This window comes from Callithrix jacchus, chromosome 3, assembly GCF_049354715.1.
Source record: "Callithrix jacchus isolate 240 chromosome 3, calJac240_pri, whole genome shotgun sequence".
Classification (NCBI taxonomy): domain Eukaryota; kingdom Metazoa; phylum Chordata; class Mammalia; order Primates; family Cebidae; genus Callithrix; species Callithrix jacchus.
Genome location: NC_133504.1, coordinates 115,793,137 through 115,810,536, shown reverse-complemented (window position 1 = coordinate 115,810,536; position 17,400 = coordinate 115,793,137). Strand labels below are relative to the sequence as shown.

The window sequence follows — 17,400 nt, the reverse complement described above, 5'->3', positions numbered from 1 at the left end:
AAAGGAACTCCCTAAGCTGGAGGACAGGAAAAAGGCATAAGAGAAACTCCCTTTCTAAAGGAAAGTAAGTTCAGTTTGTTAACCTCTGAGAAGTATCCTGTGAGGTTGGCCTCAGGTATACAAGCATGTTTAAGGTCTGGAGCAAAGTTAGTAAATAAAATCAGTGAGACGTCTTGAGTCACTTTACTGGTCATGATGTGGTTTAATCATCATGGCCATTTCAGGTGCAAATCATTGTGTGTCTGTCTGTCTGTCCTGTCTGCATGTGGCTGTGTGTGTGACTGACCTCTCCATACCACCCCACTTTCTCCTAACAGACAAACAATACTTTTTAACACATATAAATTGTGGTTAAAATGAACATCAAAAGCTCACTGTGAGAACAAAATGGCTTGGTGGATGTATTAGTCTGTTCTCCTGCTGCTATAAGGACATACCCAAACTGGGTAATTTATAAAGGAAAGAGGTTTAAATGACTCACAGTTCCAAGGACTAGGGAGGCCTCAGGAAGCTTATAATCATGGTGGAAGGGGAAGCAAACAAGTCCTTCTTCACATGGCAGCAGGAAGAAGAATGAGCAGGGATAGGGGTGTGGGGGTGCGGAGCCCCCCTTATAAAACTATCAGATCTTGTGAGAACTCACCCACTATCATGAGAACAGCATAGCAGTAACAGCCCCACGATTCAATTACCCCCCACGGGGTCCTTCTCCCAACATGTGGGGATTGTGGGAACTAGAATTGAATTTAAGATGAGACTTAGGTTGGGACACAGCCAAACCATATCAGTGGAGGATTCAGTTTCACAAAAGACCAACCTGTAACCTGTGGGAAACACTGATTCAAGAATGGAACAGGAAAGAAGGAAGTTGACAGGATTATATGGACCCATTTTATGTACACAAATACAATTACAAAGGAAGTCACCTTATTACTTACACCCAAATATTGTTAGCCACGTAATCCCACTCCCACCCTAAGAATATAAAATTCTCTTCCAAGGATCCCTCCTTCCTCTGGTGTCAGGAGGTGTCCTCTGGGGGAATTATGTCATGTAAGCACTTGAAACAATCCAGGCGTCCACTGGACCAGGCTGGCTCCAGATGGTATGTGCACTCCTACCACCCCTGCAGCAAACTACCCATGACTGCTCTGCCCAGGCCACCAATGCTCCCTTGCATTGAAAAAGCTACTTCCTTTGATTCTGCTCTCTGAAAGGACACTGTGGCAGGGTTGCTTGGGTCATGATATGTTAAGCTGTTTTTCCTGGCACAGGGCACTAGACTCAGGGGGCAAAGAGAAAGAGGAGGGAGTTCAAACACCAGCCACAATCTGTTTCTGCAGTCTATAATCCTAGACCCTCAGACCCTCTTTCTGAATCTAGCCCAGCAGCCCTTCCAATTGGTCTTCTGTCACTGATATCTCTCCTCCCCTATGTTGATAGAATTTTATTCTTAAACCTAGTTAAAGTTGAGATCTCAGAAAGTACTTTAATATCTATGTACCTACCTGGCTACATATAGACTCCAGAGGTTGACACACAATGGACATAGCCAAATCTCAGCTCTGACACGGCAAGGGGGGCTCCATTATAAATGCATTATATACCCCTGGGAAATTTTTTAATACCTTCTAGGAACATTGCCTCTGTTACTTCTACTTACTGATCCTTGAGACAGTTCTCATTTACCAGATAGGGACTGCCTGGAGAATGTCGAGTGTGTTATTTTTCCTTCTAGACATCAGTAGTCACAGATATAAAAGGGTAAGTGCGAAAGTATTTTGAACTCTTAGAAGACTAAGTTTTAACATGGTTCTAATAACAAAGTTGGCATTACACTTGGAACAAAGAATAAAAATAGAATTTCTGACCCAACAATTCAGATTTTTTTTTAATGCTCACTATTCCTTTTCTCTATACTCTCTATTCCCTCCCTTCCCCCTGGCTACAATACAATCATGCCCATTGCAAGTAAATAGCACAATTCTAGATAATTACTAATAAGAATTTTAAAAATTAAAACCATGGGATGCTTAAAAAATTAAAACCAAGGACTAGTTTAGTAGACAAATTATTGTTGTTATGAATAACTATGTCACAGACACTGAGCTAAGTATATTATGTACACTACCTTACTACCTCTTAAGGTAGGATCTATTAAAACATCAACTTTACAGAGAGGAAATTAAATCCCAGAGATGTCTATGCCTAACCCAGTTTCACAAAAGCTAAGTATGAAGATTCTCAGGGAAAAAGTAAGAGACATATGAACCTGTCATATGCCTCAGTGGTTACAGCCATTGTGGGGACCTACATATAAAAGGGGAAGGAAACACTCAAGCAGTCACTCTTCCCCATCTGTCTATGAGCTTAAGGCTGGGCTAATCTTACCCTACTTTGTATCTTCCACAGGGCTCCCCCAAGGCAGGACACACTGCTTAAGGTAAAATATACTAGATATGGTGAGAAACTAAAAATAAATCAAGTACTTTCTCTAGAAAATTAGACTCTGCCCAAGGCAAACTATAAACTCCACTGACCATTAGGAGTGCATTCAAGCCTGCAGCCTTCCTCTGAGGTCTTAATCATGGTCAGATTAATTCCCACCATATCCTTTCACAATCATATTCTAAACTGAATAACATAATTCTGGAAAAGAAATCTCCATAAAATAAAACCATAGTATCTTAAGGCTGCCTGAAATGAAGCCTGTCATCAAAGTTCCCAAGCATTCCAAAATACCTTTTCAAAGAAAGATAAGACGCCTATTTGGTGACCTAAGCATTGGATTCATAAACCTTGAGCTCTAGTTGAAAATTCTGACTGCTTCATCTTTCCTTCTCTACCCTTCAAATAGAAACATTTCCATCTTTCATCTTTTATACCACCCCTAACAGTCCATTCCCCAGCAAGCTCCTGTATGCCCAGGATGCCAAATATACACCTTATGTTTCTGTTCTCATCATTACTGAATCAGTAATGACAATTTACATTTGTATAATGCCTGATATTTTATAAAGGATGTTTGCATTTATTACCACACTAGAGCCTCACATCATTTCTGTGAGTGAAGCAAATCGAATATTGATACTTTGATTTTCAAGCTATGAAAGTTGACACTAGAGAGGTAAGGAGATTTCCCCCAATAGCTCACAACTAGTGAGGAGATGGTCTAGACTCCGAGTCCAGGTCTTAGGACTCCCCATGCAGGTTCTTTGCAATTGGTAACACTGTCATTCTTTAGTTTTCAGCCCCTTGTGCCTCCCTGTAGGTACCCTCACTTGACTTACAGTCAAGTTCAGATAATCTCCATGAAAGTAAATTCCCATGTTTCTAGGCACCCAACAGAGCTTCCAGAGAAGTAGGGCATCATTACTTTCCCACTGGAAATATGATAAGGAAACCCACTGGGAAAGTATTCTTTGGAGCAAATTACTTTTGGAGTAATCTAACCTGACTTCCACCCAGAATGTTCCACCAACAGCATGGAAAATAAAAGTCTGATTAATAAATTCTTGACTTATGGCATGGATTCGCTTCACTTGACCTATATTGAGGATACATGTTTGCAACCCAATTGAAAAATAAAAAACACTCTGTATTTAATTATATTGCAATCTATGGTTGAATTTCATTTAAGTGGCATTTATAATTGGCACATTTTTCAAGTACTGCTTCTGCCACAGTTGTATGTAAAAGTACATTATCATCATTTGCACAACTGCTGCCTAAGTTAATATTAATACACAACCCATAGATCAGAGATGGGATCACTAAAGGACAGTGGCTGTCACATTTTCATGAAGGACAATTAAATATATTCAGAAATAAACTGGTTCCTAGATTCTGCTAAAGCAGCACAGGGAATGTTTTCAAAATTAATAAGCATTGATTTAGCACCTACATTTTGCTCAGCAGTTCAGAACATTCAGAAAAGTATACAATATGTTCTAAGATAGTCAAAGAAGAGGATAATTCAGAGGTTGGGGTCAAGGGGAAATTTTATAATAATTATTATACATATTATTTGTCAATTACTATATTCCACACACTATGCTAAGTATTTATTTGAACTACTTTAATTCTTACGACAACTCAATGAAGTAGTTATCATTATTATTATTATTATTATTCAGAAAGTAAAACTGAGGCACAAAGAAGTAACTTACTTTATTAAGCTCACATAGCTAAGAAGTAGAGGAGACAGGATTGGAAGGCAAATATATGTTCCTCAGCCTGTTCTGAGTTTCTTTGCTATATTGGGGAATGCTTCATGGAGGGTTGCCTCTTGGATATGGCCCTGAAGATTACATAGGGTTCAGTTAAGGAAGAGCAGAAAGAACAGACATAACTCGTGTTAGAGGACTGCCAAATAGCATAAACAAAGGCAAGAATCTGTATTTGAACATGTGAGGATCCTTGAAGAAAATCAATGGCAGGAAATAAAGTTGGCTAGGCAGGGTGAGACGTTTACTAGAACACCTTAGAAATAATCTAGGCAGAATTTAGGGACTTGACCCTTTGGAAATAGGAAGTCACGTAGACTCTTATGTAGGAAACTGATGATGAAAAGGCACAGTGGTATAATAGCAGTTTATTCAGGAAGAGTCGAGAGAAGTGAGACTTGAGGAAAGAAAAACAATTAGTCACTTATTGTGAAATCCTCTCTGGGCCCTACTGCTCCTAGGTCATAGCAGACATTCAATAAACATTTGTCAGATCAGTGAATGGAGAGTTATATGGATAAAAAGAAAGGTATAAATCCAAGAAAGAATCTGCAGGAGTCACTGACAAATTGTCCATGGAGGAAAAGGAAGAAAAAGCAAAGATGGCACCAAAGTGCTACTTAAGGCAAAAAGAAAATGGGCACTTTTGGCTGACAATGGAGTTGGAAAGGAGAACTGGGTTTCAGGTGGATGCCAGGAAGAAAATGAGGCTTCCATTTTGGTTTGAAAATGTAGGGGCTTGAAAGGAATATAAGATACTCTTAGATATATTATAGGTATTTGGAGAATGAAGCCTAGACTACATTTAAGAATCTCGAAGGGCAGAAAGCACAGATTCTACTCATCACAAATTGAGATAAATAAAAGTTCCCATTTTATTTATGGGCTACCTCAGTAGGCAACTCTAGGTAGGTAGAACTTTCCTAATGTGAATGTCACTACTGGACCTACTATATCTTATCAAACACATGCAAAGTAAAGAAATTCATAATATACAAGAACACCATTATAAACTGAAAAGAACTAAGCAAAGGGAAATACATCAAAGAATTAAACTCCTATTCCTTCCCCCCATGACATCCTGTCAGCACTGGCCATTTGGCAGATTTGAAACACCAGCCTTTCCTTATCAAACTATAAAAAGAAAAAAAAATCATGTAACAGTTTCTCAGCAAGAAACCATTAGACAGATGTAATCATAATGGGACCAAATATTCTTATAAATGAAATGCGAGCATTTAGGACCACATGTGGAGTTTAAAAGCAGCTAACACAAAAGGTAAGTAGAGTTGTCCCTGCATATACAATGGCTCAGATGTGGTAGAGCAATCCAATTGGCCCTCAAACAAACTGAATTCTGAATTTACAAGACAAACCCAGTATCTATTAGCTTAAAATTCAAATGACCCTCACAGAAAGCCCAGCTGTGGCAATAGGAGCTATTATTCTCGAAGTAAACTTCTCTCTTCTGATCATCCACAAGCATTTAATCAGAGAAGCTACAGCCATACTTGTCCAAGTTATTTGCTTTCAAAACAGTCTGATCACATGTTTCATCCTCTAGATGCTTGAAGCCCATCAGAATGACCAAGTGGATGAAAGTGTACAAGATTCACTTAGACAAAGGAACTCAGCTATAATTGTAATGGGCAAAATTAAGGTCTTTAACAGGCAAATGAGAGTGAAAGAAAAAAACTGCTTGAAAGTATATCCATTTTAAGGAGAGAAGGGATGGAGTTAACTGAAATATAAAAATTGAAAGATTTATAAAATGTAGCCCTGGAAATCAATCCAACCAGTGGAACACGTTTGTCATTAGTGGGTGCTAAAAGAGAAATCATTGAAATTCAGGCACATTGTTTAACTTTAAAACCATACCATAAAATATGTTTGGGTAACATGCCAAATCTTTTACCCAAATGCTCCCCCATTTAGAGACAGGATATTTATCAAATGCTGTTTGGCAAGTCAGTAGTTTGAAACTCTGAAAACATTTTCTCCCCCAAAAAATAATGGTATTCCATGGTGACTGGTTTCCCAAGACAGACAACAAGAATCTCCCAATGTATAGTGTAATGATGTATAAATGTAGTACTGGGATAATGGGGTAATACAAATTGTTTGGTAAAAATAGAATCTTATTCTATATAGTAGAGCTCTTCAAATTGTGGGTCATAACCCATGAAATCAATTTAGTGGGTCTTTATCAGTTTATTTTTTAATAGAATGAAAACGAAAGAATAAAACTGCAAAGATCAGAGGATATCCCATGTCATAAGGAAAAGTATTATTCTTGAAAATTAATTTCATTGTTATAAATAGCTATGTGCATCCAGGATTGCAATGTAAAATATATTTCTTACCATAAGTCACAGTCAAAACAGTTTGAGTGTCTCTTAACAAGGCTTCCGTAGGGTGCCTAGCACAAAGAAAGCATTTAAGATTCGTTGAATAAATGAATGACTGAATTGGTGAACACATTAAGAATGAATAAATAGAATGCTAGTTACACACTTCTCAGTCACAGCCCTGACACTGCAATAGGAGGCTTGCTCACTCCCGCATTTTCATACTAGTGTGAACAGACAGTTGACCCAGCTGCAATTCCCTCTAAGTGGATCCCTTGGCTTGGGACAAGATCTAGAGCAGAGTAGGAGCTATAAAGAGAGAAGGATAAGAACAAGGATTCCACAGGTAAGTGGGATTGGACTCTAGGAGCAGGGTTCTAGAGGAAAGAGGGAGAAGATAAGATGGGGTCCCCAGATTTGGCAAATAAAAATACAGGGTACCCAGTTAAATCTGGATTTCAGATAAACAGTAAATAATGTAAAGGCAAAAAAAATATGAACGTTGAGGGTTAGAAAATCACTTTGATCCATCAGACATTTATTTGATGCAAATCTGTGTCCAAAATACATGGCAGGTACTAGAGGACTAGGAAATACATGGTTCCTGACACTGAAGAGGACAGAGACACATGCAACAGTCTCAACAATTAACACGTATTGAGCACTATTCTAAGTAAGTGCTTCACAGGCAATAACTCGTTTAACAGTCACCACCCTGCATTAAGCACTACTGTTATCCCCATTGCAGACATAACTGGAGCTTAGAGAAATTCAAAGAGGAAGTTGTCCAAGGTCCCAGAAAACACACACACACACACACATATAATATTCAGTGGGCCTCTGGTAGAGGCTGGATATTGTTCAAGATGGGTGGATCTGGAAGTAAGATTTGAGCTGAACCTTGAAGAAAGATACAACTTCAATAGATGACTATTAGGGGAAGAATATTCTGGGCAGAGTAACAGCTTGTACGCGAGAGAACATAATCAAGAAATGGGAGTAAATTTGCTGGAATATTAGGAATATAGTGATAGGAGGGAAAGATTAGGCAAGTTAACCAGGCAGTGACCATACTTTGGAGGAAATCTACACACCCTGTTGAATCTGCACATGTGGTGAACCACTAATGGAACTGGGGTAAGTAACTGGTACAGTGGTGCATGCCTGTAGTCCCAGCTACTCTAAAGACTGAGGCTTGAGGAACCCTTAAGTCCAGCGGGTTAAGTCTAGCCTGAACAACATAGCTGGATCCCATCCTAAAAAATAAATAAAGAAAACTTTAAAAAACTGGGTTTGAGGCAGGGTCTCACTATGTCACCAGGCTGAAGTGCAGCGCAGTTGCATTATCATAGCTCACTGCAAGCTCAATAACTCGTGGATTCAAGCGATATTCCTGCCTTAGCCTCCCAAGTAGCTAGGACTACAAGCACACGCCACTATGCTTGGCTAATTTTTTTTTTTTGGTAGAGACAGGGTCTCACTATGTTGCCCAGCCTGGCCTCAAGCAATCCTCCTGCCTTGGCCTCCCAAAGTGCTAGAATTGTAGGCATGAGCCACCATGCCAGACTTAAAAAAATTAAGTATTTGTGGAAAGTATATGGACACCATGTTGAGTTGGGCTTTTAGAAAGATGATTTTAGTAATAGTACTAAAGATAGAGTAGATGAGACAACAAATCAGAGGTTACAAAACCAGGTAAGTCAATACAGATAGCTGGCAAAGCACTGTGGCACCAGAATCCAGGATTTACCTTCCAGATCAGACACTTAGTAGGTGAGTGACCTTGGACAATTCATGTAGTCACTCTGAGCCTTGACTTCTTCATTTCCAAAACAGGGATGACAATACCACTTACCACATTATTGGGGCAATAAAACAAGCCAATACACAGAAATGCTCAATAAATAGAAGTTATCTATAAATCATCATGGCAACTGAACTTGAAACTGCCCTTCAAGTTCGATCAGCCTTTGATTAAATGTCTCTGGGAATAAGACATTTGTGCCATCCTAATATGATTTGGCTCTGTGTCCCAACTCAAATCTCATCTCAAATTGTAATCCCTACATGTCAAGGGAGGGTCCTGGTGGGAGGTGATTGGATCATGGGGGCAGTTTCCCCCATGCTGTTCTCATGATAGTGAGTTCTCAGGAGATCTGATAGTTTTATAAGGGGCTCTTCCCTCTTTGCTGTCTCTCTCTCTTTCCTGCCGCCTTGTGAAGAAGTTTCCTGCTTCCCCTTCCTCCTCTGCTATGATTGTAAGTTTCCTAAGGCCTCCCAAACCATGCAGAGTCAATTAAAACATTTTTGTTCATTAATTGCCAGTTTTTAGTACTTCTTTTTGTTTTTCCTTTTCCCTTTTTTTTTTTTTCTTTTTTTTTGTTTGTTTTTGGGTACTTCTTTATAGCAGTGTGAAAACTGACTAATACACATCTCAATGGTAACATAGTCAGGGCAGTGAGAGAATGGGGGATTACTTTCCTTCTTCCAAAAAGATTATATATAAGAATGAAGCCAAAAAACAAAAGGCAAAACAAAACAAACTCCAGAATATCAAGTAACTATAGTTGAAGAAGGTGAGTGAACTTTGCGATAAAGCAGACTTACGTTTGCATCCTCTCCCCAGCATACATTACAAGAGTGATCTTAAGCAAACGAAGCTCTCTAAACCTTAATATTCTCATCTGTAACACACGGTTGTTAACACATGGTTGTTATTGTAAGACTATGTAAAGGATAGCTGCGATCATGTATAGTATGCCTTCAGAACAATGCCTAGCCTAGAGTAGGCAATAACTGATAGTTACTATGTATTGTCACAGTTAGGCAGTAGTACAAGTAGAGACAGAAAACAATGCAAAAACACATACAGTATACATGAGTTTGTCAATTCTGGAGACCATAATCATGAATGATGGTATGACATTAAACATCCCTTTTCTACGTGTTCAGCCCAATGAATTTGGCTTCTTAAAGGTGTACCACCAGGTAAGATGATGAAGAATAACAGGGATTTTAAAATGCAGAATTGGCCAGGCGTGGTGGCTCACGCCTATAATCCCAGCACTTTGGGAGGCCGAGGCAGGCAGATCATGAGGTCAGAAGTCTCTACTAAAAATATATAAATCAGCTGGATGTGGTGGCAAACACCTGTAGTCCCAGCTACTTGGGAGTCTGAGGCAGGAGAATCACTTGAACCTGGGAGGCAGAGGTTGCAGTGAGCCACGATTGTGCCACTGCACTCCAGCATGGCAAAGAGCAAGACTCTGTCTAAAAAAAAAACACACACACACACACAAGAAAATAAAAATGCAGATTTGTGGATTGGGGGGAAGAAGGGCACAAAAGATTAAAAAGTAACAGCCTCTGACTATATTATTTTCCCACCACTTCCTGTCCTGGAACTCAAACCCCATCACTGACTAACTACCACCCCAAATGCTACTAAGGCACCATGAAAAGCAAGACTGGGGCTCGCTCAAGGGGGAGGTCAGGTTCATAATTCAGAACTTCATGGGGGAGGAATGGATGCCAGGGCCAGACATCTATCCATCCATTCAAGCACACAGGCACCTGCGAGGTCTGAAACCCACCTGCCTGCATGCTTCTGGACATCAGAATACACAGCAAGCCCACTCTTTCTGTAGGTGCTCTGCGTTGGTGTAGCACAATCATTATTCCAAATATCCAGACCAGTGCTCAGGGCACAGCCATCCATGGTCCTGGGGTAAACTTAAGATCCTTTGCTTTTTTCTAGAAATTTAATTGTTCTCAACAACTTCGTGTGCAAACTGAAATACTTTACTAAGATAAAACAAAGCAAAAGGGTAATAAAATGATCATTAAGACACTTTGTGTTTCCAGTATACATGCTCTGTGCCGCAGGGCACACACTGGAGCTGCTTTTCAACCACAGTGACTTTTTTGGCCCTGTTTTCTCTATAACCTGTCATTCGTTCCCTCTTGCCAGACAACTGCAAACACAGTAAGAGGTCCCAGATTCACTTCTCAGGGTGAATATCCTCTGTGCAAACCTAAGTGGCCTGAGTGGGAAGAAACTACATTCTTGTCCACATTCTAACCAAAATGAAACCAAAGGCCATTCATTAGAAAATCATCCCTCTTCTCCTGATCTCTCTGAAATTAAAGATAACCAAAGTTAGAATTGGAGCATTTGGTGAAAATGAAAAACTGCCTAAATTTCTCTCAAGTGTCCTAGCACTTTCACTTTTGGAAATGAATATTTAGAAAGGTTTAAGAATATCTTTCTTACACATTTCTCTCTCCTTCCTTCCCAAATGACTGCCTCTTCATGTATAAGCCAGAGTGTGTTGAAGGTGCTATTGCCTGAGAACCCAGCATCCTCAAGCACATTCCTAACTCAGTTCTTCATCTCTGGCCACTGATTTTCCCCAGAGGTGGAAAAGGGATGATTACCTAGATTGTCCAGCAATACCGATTAAGAACAATACCTAGGTGGGATGTGTTAGGTCAAGTCAGCCAATAATGACTCAATCCTTTGTAGAAAGACAGAGAGGGCAAATGCTACAAATAGCTCCTGCCTCTAGATGGTGGAAAATAACAGAACAAGACATGAGGGGTGACAAAGGACTGAGGGAATTCCCTTTCCTGGGAACTCTTCAAAGACAAAACAGCCACTAATTTTTTTAATTGTCTAAATATGTCTGTGGCTAGTTTTTATAGGCTGCCTCCTCTCTGAAATGATTGGGAGCCAATCATTCTGAAAAATCAAGATGGGGCATCTATTGGCTGGAGGATAAAAGCAGCAGGAATATACAACCAAATATATAACCAAAAGGCAGTATACACAACCAAAATCGCTTGGCATGTTTGGTGATTTAAGAACAAAAATCCAAACACAAGTGAAGAGAAAGCCAAAGAGAAAAGCAATTTAAGGGAGTATCTCAGGTCTCCAGAGTGACCCCCAAATGCTACATAACACTTCACAGACCAGCAAATGGGCAGTGATGTTGCATGCCAAAGGTGACAGCTAATTTTCCCAGCAGGTCTGGAAAACAACTTTTCCAGGTTCTTCATTATTTTATAGGTTTCAGGCTACCAACTGCCCAGGCCTTTCAGCCTGGTTTCTCCCACCCTACTCTTGTTTTCCCAGCTCCTCCTTATTACCTACTATTGGGATCTCCCTGCTTAAAAGCCATTCTGTCACACAGTGGAGGTTATGGGTTGGGTAATTTGAGCTTCAAAATCAAAGGTATGTGACCATAAAATCTCAGAAGGTAAGAACAGCTACAGGTGCTAAAGGTGAGAAGAGACTCACTAGCAGCCAGGGAACATATTAAGAGTCTGGAACCTGAAGAGGTGCCTTACTGAAGGACAAACTGCTGCGTTCACCAGAGAAGAGACCAAGTTGTGTTTCTCTGGCCAGTCAGGAAACTGCAGACATGGAAGGCTGGGGCAGCTCCTGGAGTGGCTGGCCGGGAAAGTCGTCAGGCTACCGTGACTGTGACTGAGAGAGGAGCACAGTGCAACGCGGCCTGCAGCACTGGTTAACCTGGCCGAGTCCGTCAGGCCAGCGTGTCAGGCAGTCTCTTGAGGAAGGGCAGGGTAAAGAGACAAAGGACACCCTCTGTTCTCACCGCAGAGATAAGGAGGCCGGGGAGGGGTTCCACAGCATGAAACTCTCCCTACTGAGTGGTCAGTATAGGAAAGCCAGCCAGCCAGCCCTCTCCTAAATGATTCCGGGCGGAGTCGCCTCACCGCAGCAGCACTGCCACCGCAAGCAGGTGTGAGCAATTAAACGAACCTGCCTTAGGAATTGCCGTTTGTTCACCTGATTTGGCAAATCTCTTTTTAACCCTCCTCACTTCTGTGAGTGTATCTCACTCACAGAAGACACAAGTTAACTTAAATGGAGTTTGCGCTGTGCGGGAGATTGGGGGAGGGGAGCAGTTGGAGGAGGTAAGGTGGAAACCTTTTTGACCGGAAGATTTTTCTGTTATTTTTCAGACTAAAAGGAAAAAACAAAGTAGGCAGCAAAGAGGACTGCAGGATACTGCTCATTTTTAGACATCCTGGCATTTTAGGTAAAGAGCAACTGGCAGAACTCAGCCAGATTGACAGAAAACGTGTTCACCTGTCAACTGGGGAGGGGAAAAAAACAAAACCCGAAAAAGATTCACTGAGGTTCAGGAGCCAGAATCCGGGCTCCTAAGCTCCGGGTCTCCTCCTAGCCCTCCTCCCCTGCTCGCCCCGCCCCCATGGCCAGGTAGAAACCAGGCAGGTGAACCTGTACACGTGTCAACTCGCGGGGACCCCTGGCCGGCCAGGGGTCCCTCAGGGGACACACCCTCCACCTACCTCAAACATGGGAGAGGCGCCCTTGCTCGGCAACGTGCAGCCCAGGAGCTCGGCGAGAAACTTTGCCATATACGAGCGGTGAGGCAGGGTCCCTCCCGACGCGCCGCTTCTGTCCTATCCCCGCGCCAGAGCCCGAGCGCCGGGATCCTGCCCGCAGTCCGCAAGCCCGCCGGGGCCGTGGCTCGGGGGCTGCCCCGCAGCGGCGGCTGAGGGGCCGGGCGGGGCGGGGAGAGAGCCGCGGCCGCCCGCCCCCGGCGTCCAACGGTGCGAGTGCGAGCAGCCGGGTCCGCAGCCAGAGCCTCCGCGCTGCGGGAACCCAGGCGCCGCCGCCGCCTCGCTAGCCTTTCCCGCTGAATGTCACTATTACCATAGTAAAGAGAAGGGCCCCGCCGAGGGGGTGGCGGGCGGGCCGACCGCGCCGCAGGACTGGCGGCGCGCAAGGGCAAGGGCCGCCGGCGGCCGCAGCGCCGTGGCGCTGGGACCGGCCTGCCCCGCCCCTGGGCAGGGCCACTCGGGCGACTCCGCCAGGCGGGAGCAGACGCCTGAAGCTCCAGGGGAGAGCGGGCGGCCGGGGCAGGGTACGGTCTGTGGATGGGAGCCGCCGGGCTGACCCACTTCCCCAGTTTTCCCCTCGGCAGCGCTCACGGAGATGGAAAGGCGGCCGCCTCACTCCGCTGACTGACCCGGGAGAGTCGCTGCAGCGGGGAGCAAGCCGCCCGCAGGGGCTCCCGCACCGGCCGGCGCCGCCCCGCCCTTCCTTTGGGAAAGGGAAAAGGCTCCCGAAGCCTCAGAGGAGGAACTCCCCCTCCTGTTCTCACATTATCCTAAGCCTGTAAATCTGGCAGGCCCAGGTAAGCCCCCAAAAGGGAAAGGTGACTGTAGGCCTGGGCCGGATATGCTCCAAGATCACAGCTCCCTCCCTGTCCTTAGCTCCGGCCAGAAAAGCCAAGGACCGGCACAGCCAGGTGACCCAGACAGGTGTGGCCCTGTTTTTCCCTCCAAACTGGGGAGGGAAAAAAAACCCGAAAAAGATTCACTGAAGTTCAGGAGCGAGAATCCCAGCTCCTGAGCTTGTCTCAAACGTGTAAGTCTTGTCTTTTCATTTAAAAAGACATTTTTAGGGCCAGGTCTCTATTATGTATTTATTCTGCACCCCCATAGCTGTACATCGCAAGCTTTAACGCGCATAAGAATGACATGACCTATAGAGCATGTTTAAAATGAGAGGTTCTGGGCCCCCAACCTATGTTTCTGATCCAGTGATTCTGATTCTGATCCTGGGCCATCTCAGGAGATTCGGATATAGATGGTACCCCAGGCTGTACTTTAAGAAACATGGCCCTACTGTGTAAAAAAAAATGCTGACGTAAACTTATGAGGACTGAGAAAACACTAGATTTGGTGACAGATAAGACCCTAGAGATAGTTGTGTCAAATCACCTGATTTTATTTGCAAGGAAACAGAACTAGAAAAGTTTTTACTACTCCAAGTCATACTGTATCAGTGACACCCAGGGCATGGAGTGGACACTCTATAAATGCCTGTTGGACAGGATGAACAGAAGATGGATGCTGATAAATAGCTGGGTCCCGATTTCATTGATTGCCATTCCAGGATTCTAGCTGGTGCGGCAAATTCACTGTGAATTTAAGGGATAAAAGAGGAAGGAAAGATGTCAAACTAAATTAATTTGAATATGCCATCTCAGTGCTTCTCAAACGTTTTTGGCTATCTGGTTTTATCTTCTGCATTCTACCCTATGAAATATTCAGGCTTATTATGAAACAAAAAGACCTACCCCCCATGAGTAAAACTAATGCTCTAAGTATGTTAATTTATTCTCTGTTTTCCAGAACACTGCCACAACACCAGCTAACCCCCAGCAGCAAAATCAAGAAATGTGGCAGCAAGGTACCTCCAGACTATACTAAAATGGAAAGAGAAGAAAACTAATGTGTAATAAGTACCTATGAATGTCTCAGGCACTGTGTCATGGGCTCTGGGTGCAGACTACCTCCATTTAAATCCCATTTCTGATACTGCTATGGATTGAACATTTTCATTCCCTCCAAAATTCATGTTGAAATGTAATCCCCAATGCAACAGTATTGGAGGTGTGGCCTTTGTGAGTCATGGTGGCTCCACCCTCATGAATGAGATTGGGTGCCCTTATAAAAGGGGTTCATGAAGGGAGTTCACCCCTCTTGTCCCGTCTTCTGCCATGTAAGGATGCAGTGGCATTTTTCCCTTCCAGAGCATACAGCATTCAAGGCACCATCTTGGAAGCAGATAGCAGCCCTCACCAGATGCCAACCTTGATCTTGGACTTCCCAGCCTCTAGAAATGTAAGAAATAAATGTTTGTTTTTAGAAAAGGCTGGGCGCGGTGGCTCACGCCTGTCATCCCGGCACTTTGGGAGGCCGAGGCGGGTGGATAATGAGGTCAAGAGATCGAGACCATCCTGGTCAACATGGTGAAACCCCATCTCTACTAAAAATACAAAAAATTAGCTGGTCACAGTGGTGCATGCCTGTAATCCCAGCTACTCAGGAGGTTGAGGCAGGAGAATTGCCTGAACCCAGGAGGTGGAGGTTGCGGTGAGCCGAGATGGCGCCATTGCACTCCAGCCTGGGTAACAAGAGCGAAACTCTGTCTCAAAAAAAAAAAAGAAATTACTCAGTCTGTGGTATTCTTTTATAGCAGCACAAAATTGTCTAAGATATAATTAATAAATGTGACACTTAGAAAAGTGACTTTGCTTCTCTGCACTTCACTTTTCTCATCTGCAAAATGGGTTGAATAATAAAAGGCACTACCACAAGTGGTTTATATTAGTTTTCTATTGCTGTCATAACAAATCACCACTATTTAGCAGCTTAGGATAATGCCCATTTATTATCTCATAGTTCTGTAGATTAGAAGTCTGTGGGTTCCAGTGGGTTCTGTGCTTAGAGTCTCACAAGGTTAAAGCCAACCAGGCTGGGCTCTTATCTAGAGTCTCCTGGAAGAAGCCACTTCCAAACTCATTCAGGTTGTTGGGAGAATCTAGTTCCTTGCAGCTGTAAGTCTGAGGTCCTTGTTTCCTTGCTGGCTATCACCCAAAAGCCACTCTCTGCTTCTAGAAGCTGCCTGGCCTCCTTATGCAGTCCCCTTCATCTTCAAGAAGAAACCGCATTGAGTCCTTCTCATGCTTCAAATATCTCTGACTTCCTCTTTTGCCAACAGCCAGAGAAAACGTTTACCGTTTAAAGGTCTCATGTGATTCCCTGGATAATTGTTCTAATCTAAAGTCAGCGATTAGTCACCTTAGTTGCATCTTCAAAGTTGCTTTTGCCATGTAATATCACAGAAGTAATTCCAGGGTGAAGATCATGAGAGCTACATAGACTCCTGCTTCCTGCATGATTATCTTGAGGAATAAGTAAAGGTGTATATGTAAAACATTTAGAACAGTGTTTTATTTTGTGATACTGATAATAAGAACTCAATAAAAATTCAATATTTCATTTGTCTACACATGGCATTTGTCTACACATGGCAATTTCATTTGATTGACATAATTCTGTATTATTTTAAAGGGGAGAAACTGAGAACCAATCCAAGACCACACAGAGGGTTAATGGCAGAGCCCAGAATGAAACCTAGAACAGCCATCAATCAAGTCTGTGCTGAGCACTAGGAGATAGGGCAAAGGACAGATGATGTTCATTTGAGAGAGAGGGACTTGAGAAGGGGAGTGCAATAATGAGGAGCACAGGGAATATTTACAAATAGTCACTTGCTGTATATGAATAATCTTTGGTGTGGGTGCAAGGGAGACTGTACTAAAGCCTAACTGAAATTTTTTAAGTCTTTAGGCTGACTCTGGGCACACTGCCTAGGAGTCAGCCCTCCTCTACAAGGAGCAGCTATTAAAAAAAAAAAAATCTTTAACTGAACCTGGTGATTTTTACTGAGCAGATGCATTTTCTTGTGGTGACATTCATCTTAAGAGGGTGTACATTACTTGTAATCTAGACTCATTCCTTTGATGGCTTCTTCCTCCCTATGCCCCCTCCTCTGTGATGTCTCACATCTTGTAGAGGAAATAAACATGTATGAAAGGCAGCAACCCACTGACCCTGCCTCAACAGCAAAAGCATTGCCCAGACTTTCTCCAGGGCATGCCCAGGCCTGAATCACTACCATGCCTATTTCTTCCTGTCACTGGTAGAGCAAGGACAGATACCCAGGACAAAAAAAGAAAAGGAAGGAAAGCACACCAAAAAATAACCTTATCATCTACAGTCTTTCCCCATTTAGGACTGTGACTGCAGTATTGTTTGCTAGAAGTGTTGTTCATACTCTTTTACCCAGTATTTCTATTTCTAGAGTTTATCTTAAGAAAATAATCTGAGAATAACTCAAAAATTTTGGCATTTAAAATTGTTTCATGTCTGTAAGGGCAAGTGAGTATCTTTTCTACTGACACAGTAATCACCATGGC

At 42.8% G+C, this 17,400-nt stretch overlaps 1 protein-coding gene and 1 long non-coding RNA gene across 15 annotated transcripts in view; one reads left to right on the top strand and one right to left on the bottom strand.

Moving 5' to 3' along the window:
- RASGEF1B (RasGEF domain family member 1B) overlaps positions 1 to 13,401 on the bottom strand; it is a 655,029-nt gene extending 641,628 nt beyond the window's left edge. For all 13 annotated transcript variants that reach the window (XM_078366979.1, XM_078366986.1, XM_078366987.1 and 10 more), the window contains exon 1: positions 12,914 to 13,401. In XM_078366979.1, the coding sequence (XP_078223105.1) occupies positions 12,914 to 12,982 (69 nt within the window). In that variant the 5' untranslated portion in view covers positions 12,983 to 13,401. The remainder of the gene's footprint in view (positions 1 to 12,913) is intronic.
- Positions 13,402 to 13,449: 48 nt separating this feature from the next.
- Positions 13,450 to 16,432, top strand: LOC118152257 (uncharacterized). Of its 2 annotated transcripts, XR_008480171.2 has the most exons (4): positions 13,450 to 13,764; positions 14,768 to 14,825; positions 15,169 to 15,259; positions 16,037 to 16,432. It is a non-coding gene; the product is annotated as an uncharacterized LOC118152257 (long non-coding RNA). The 2 variants fall into 2 exon arrangements; XR_013533052.1 differs by having other exon boundaries at positions 14,768 to 16,432.
- The last annotated feature ends 968 nt before the right edge of the window (positions 16,433 to 17,400 follow it).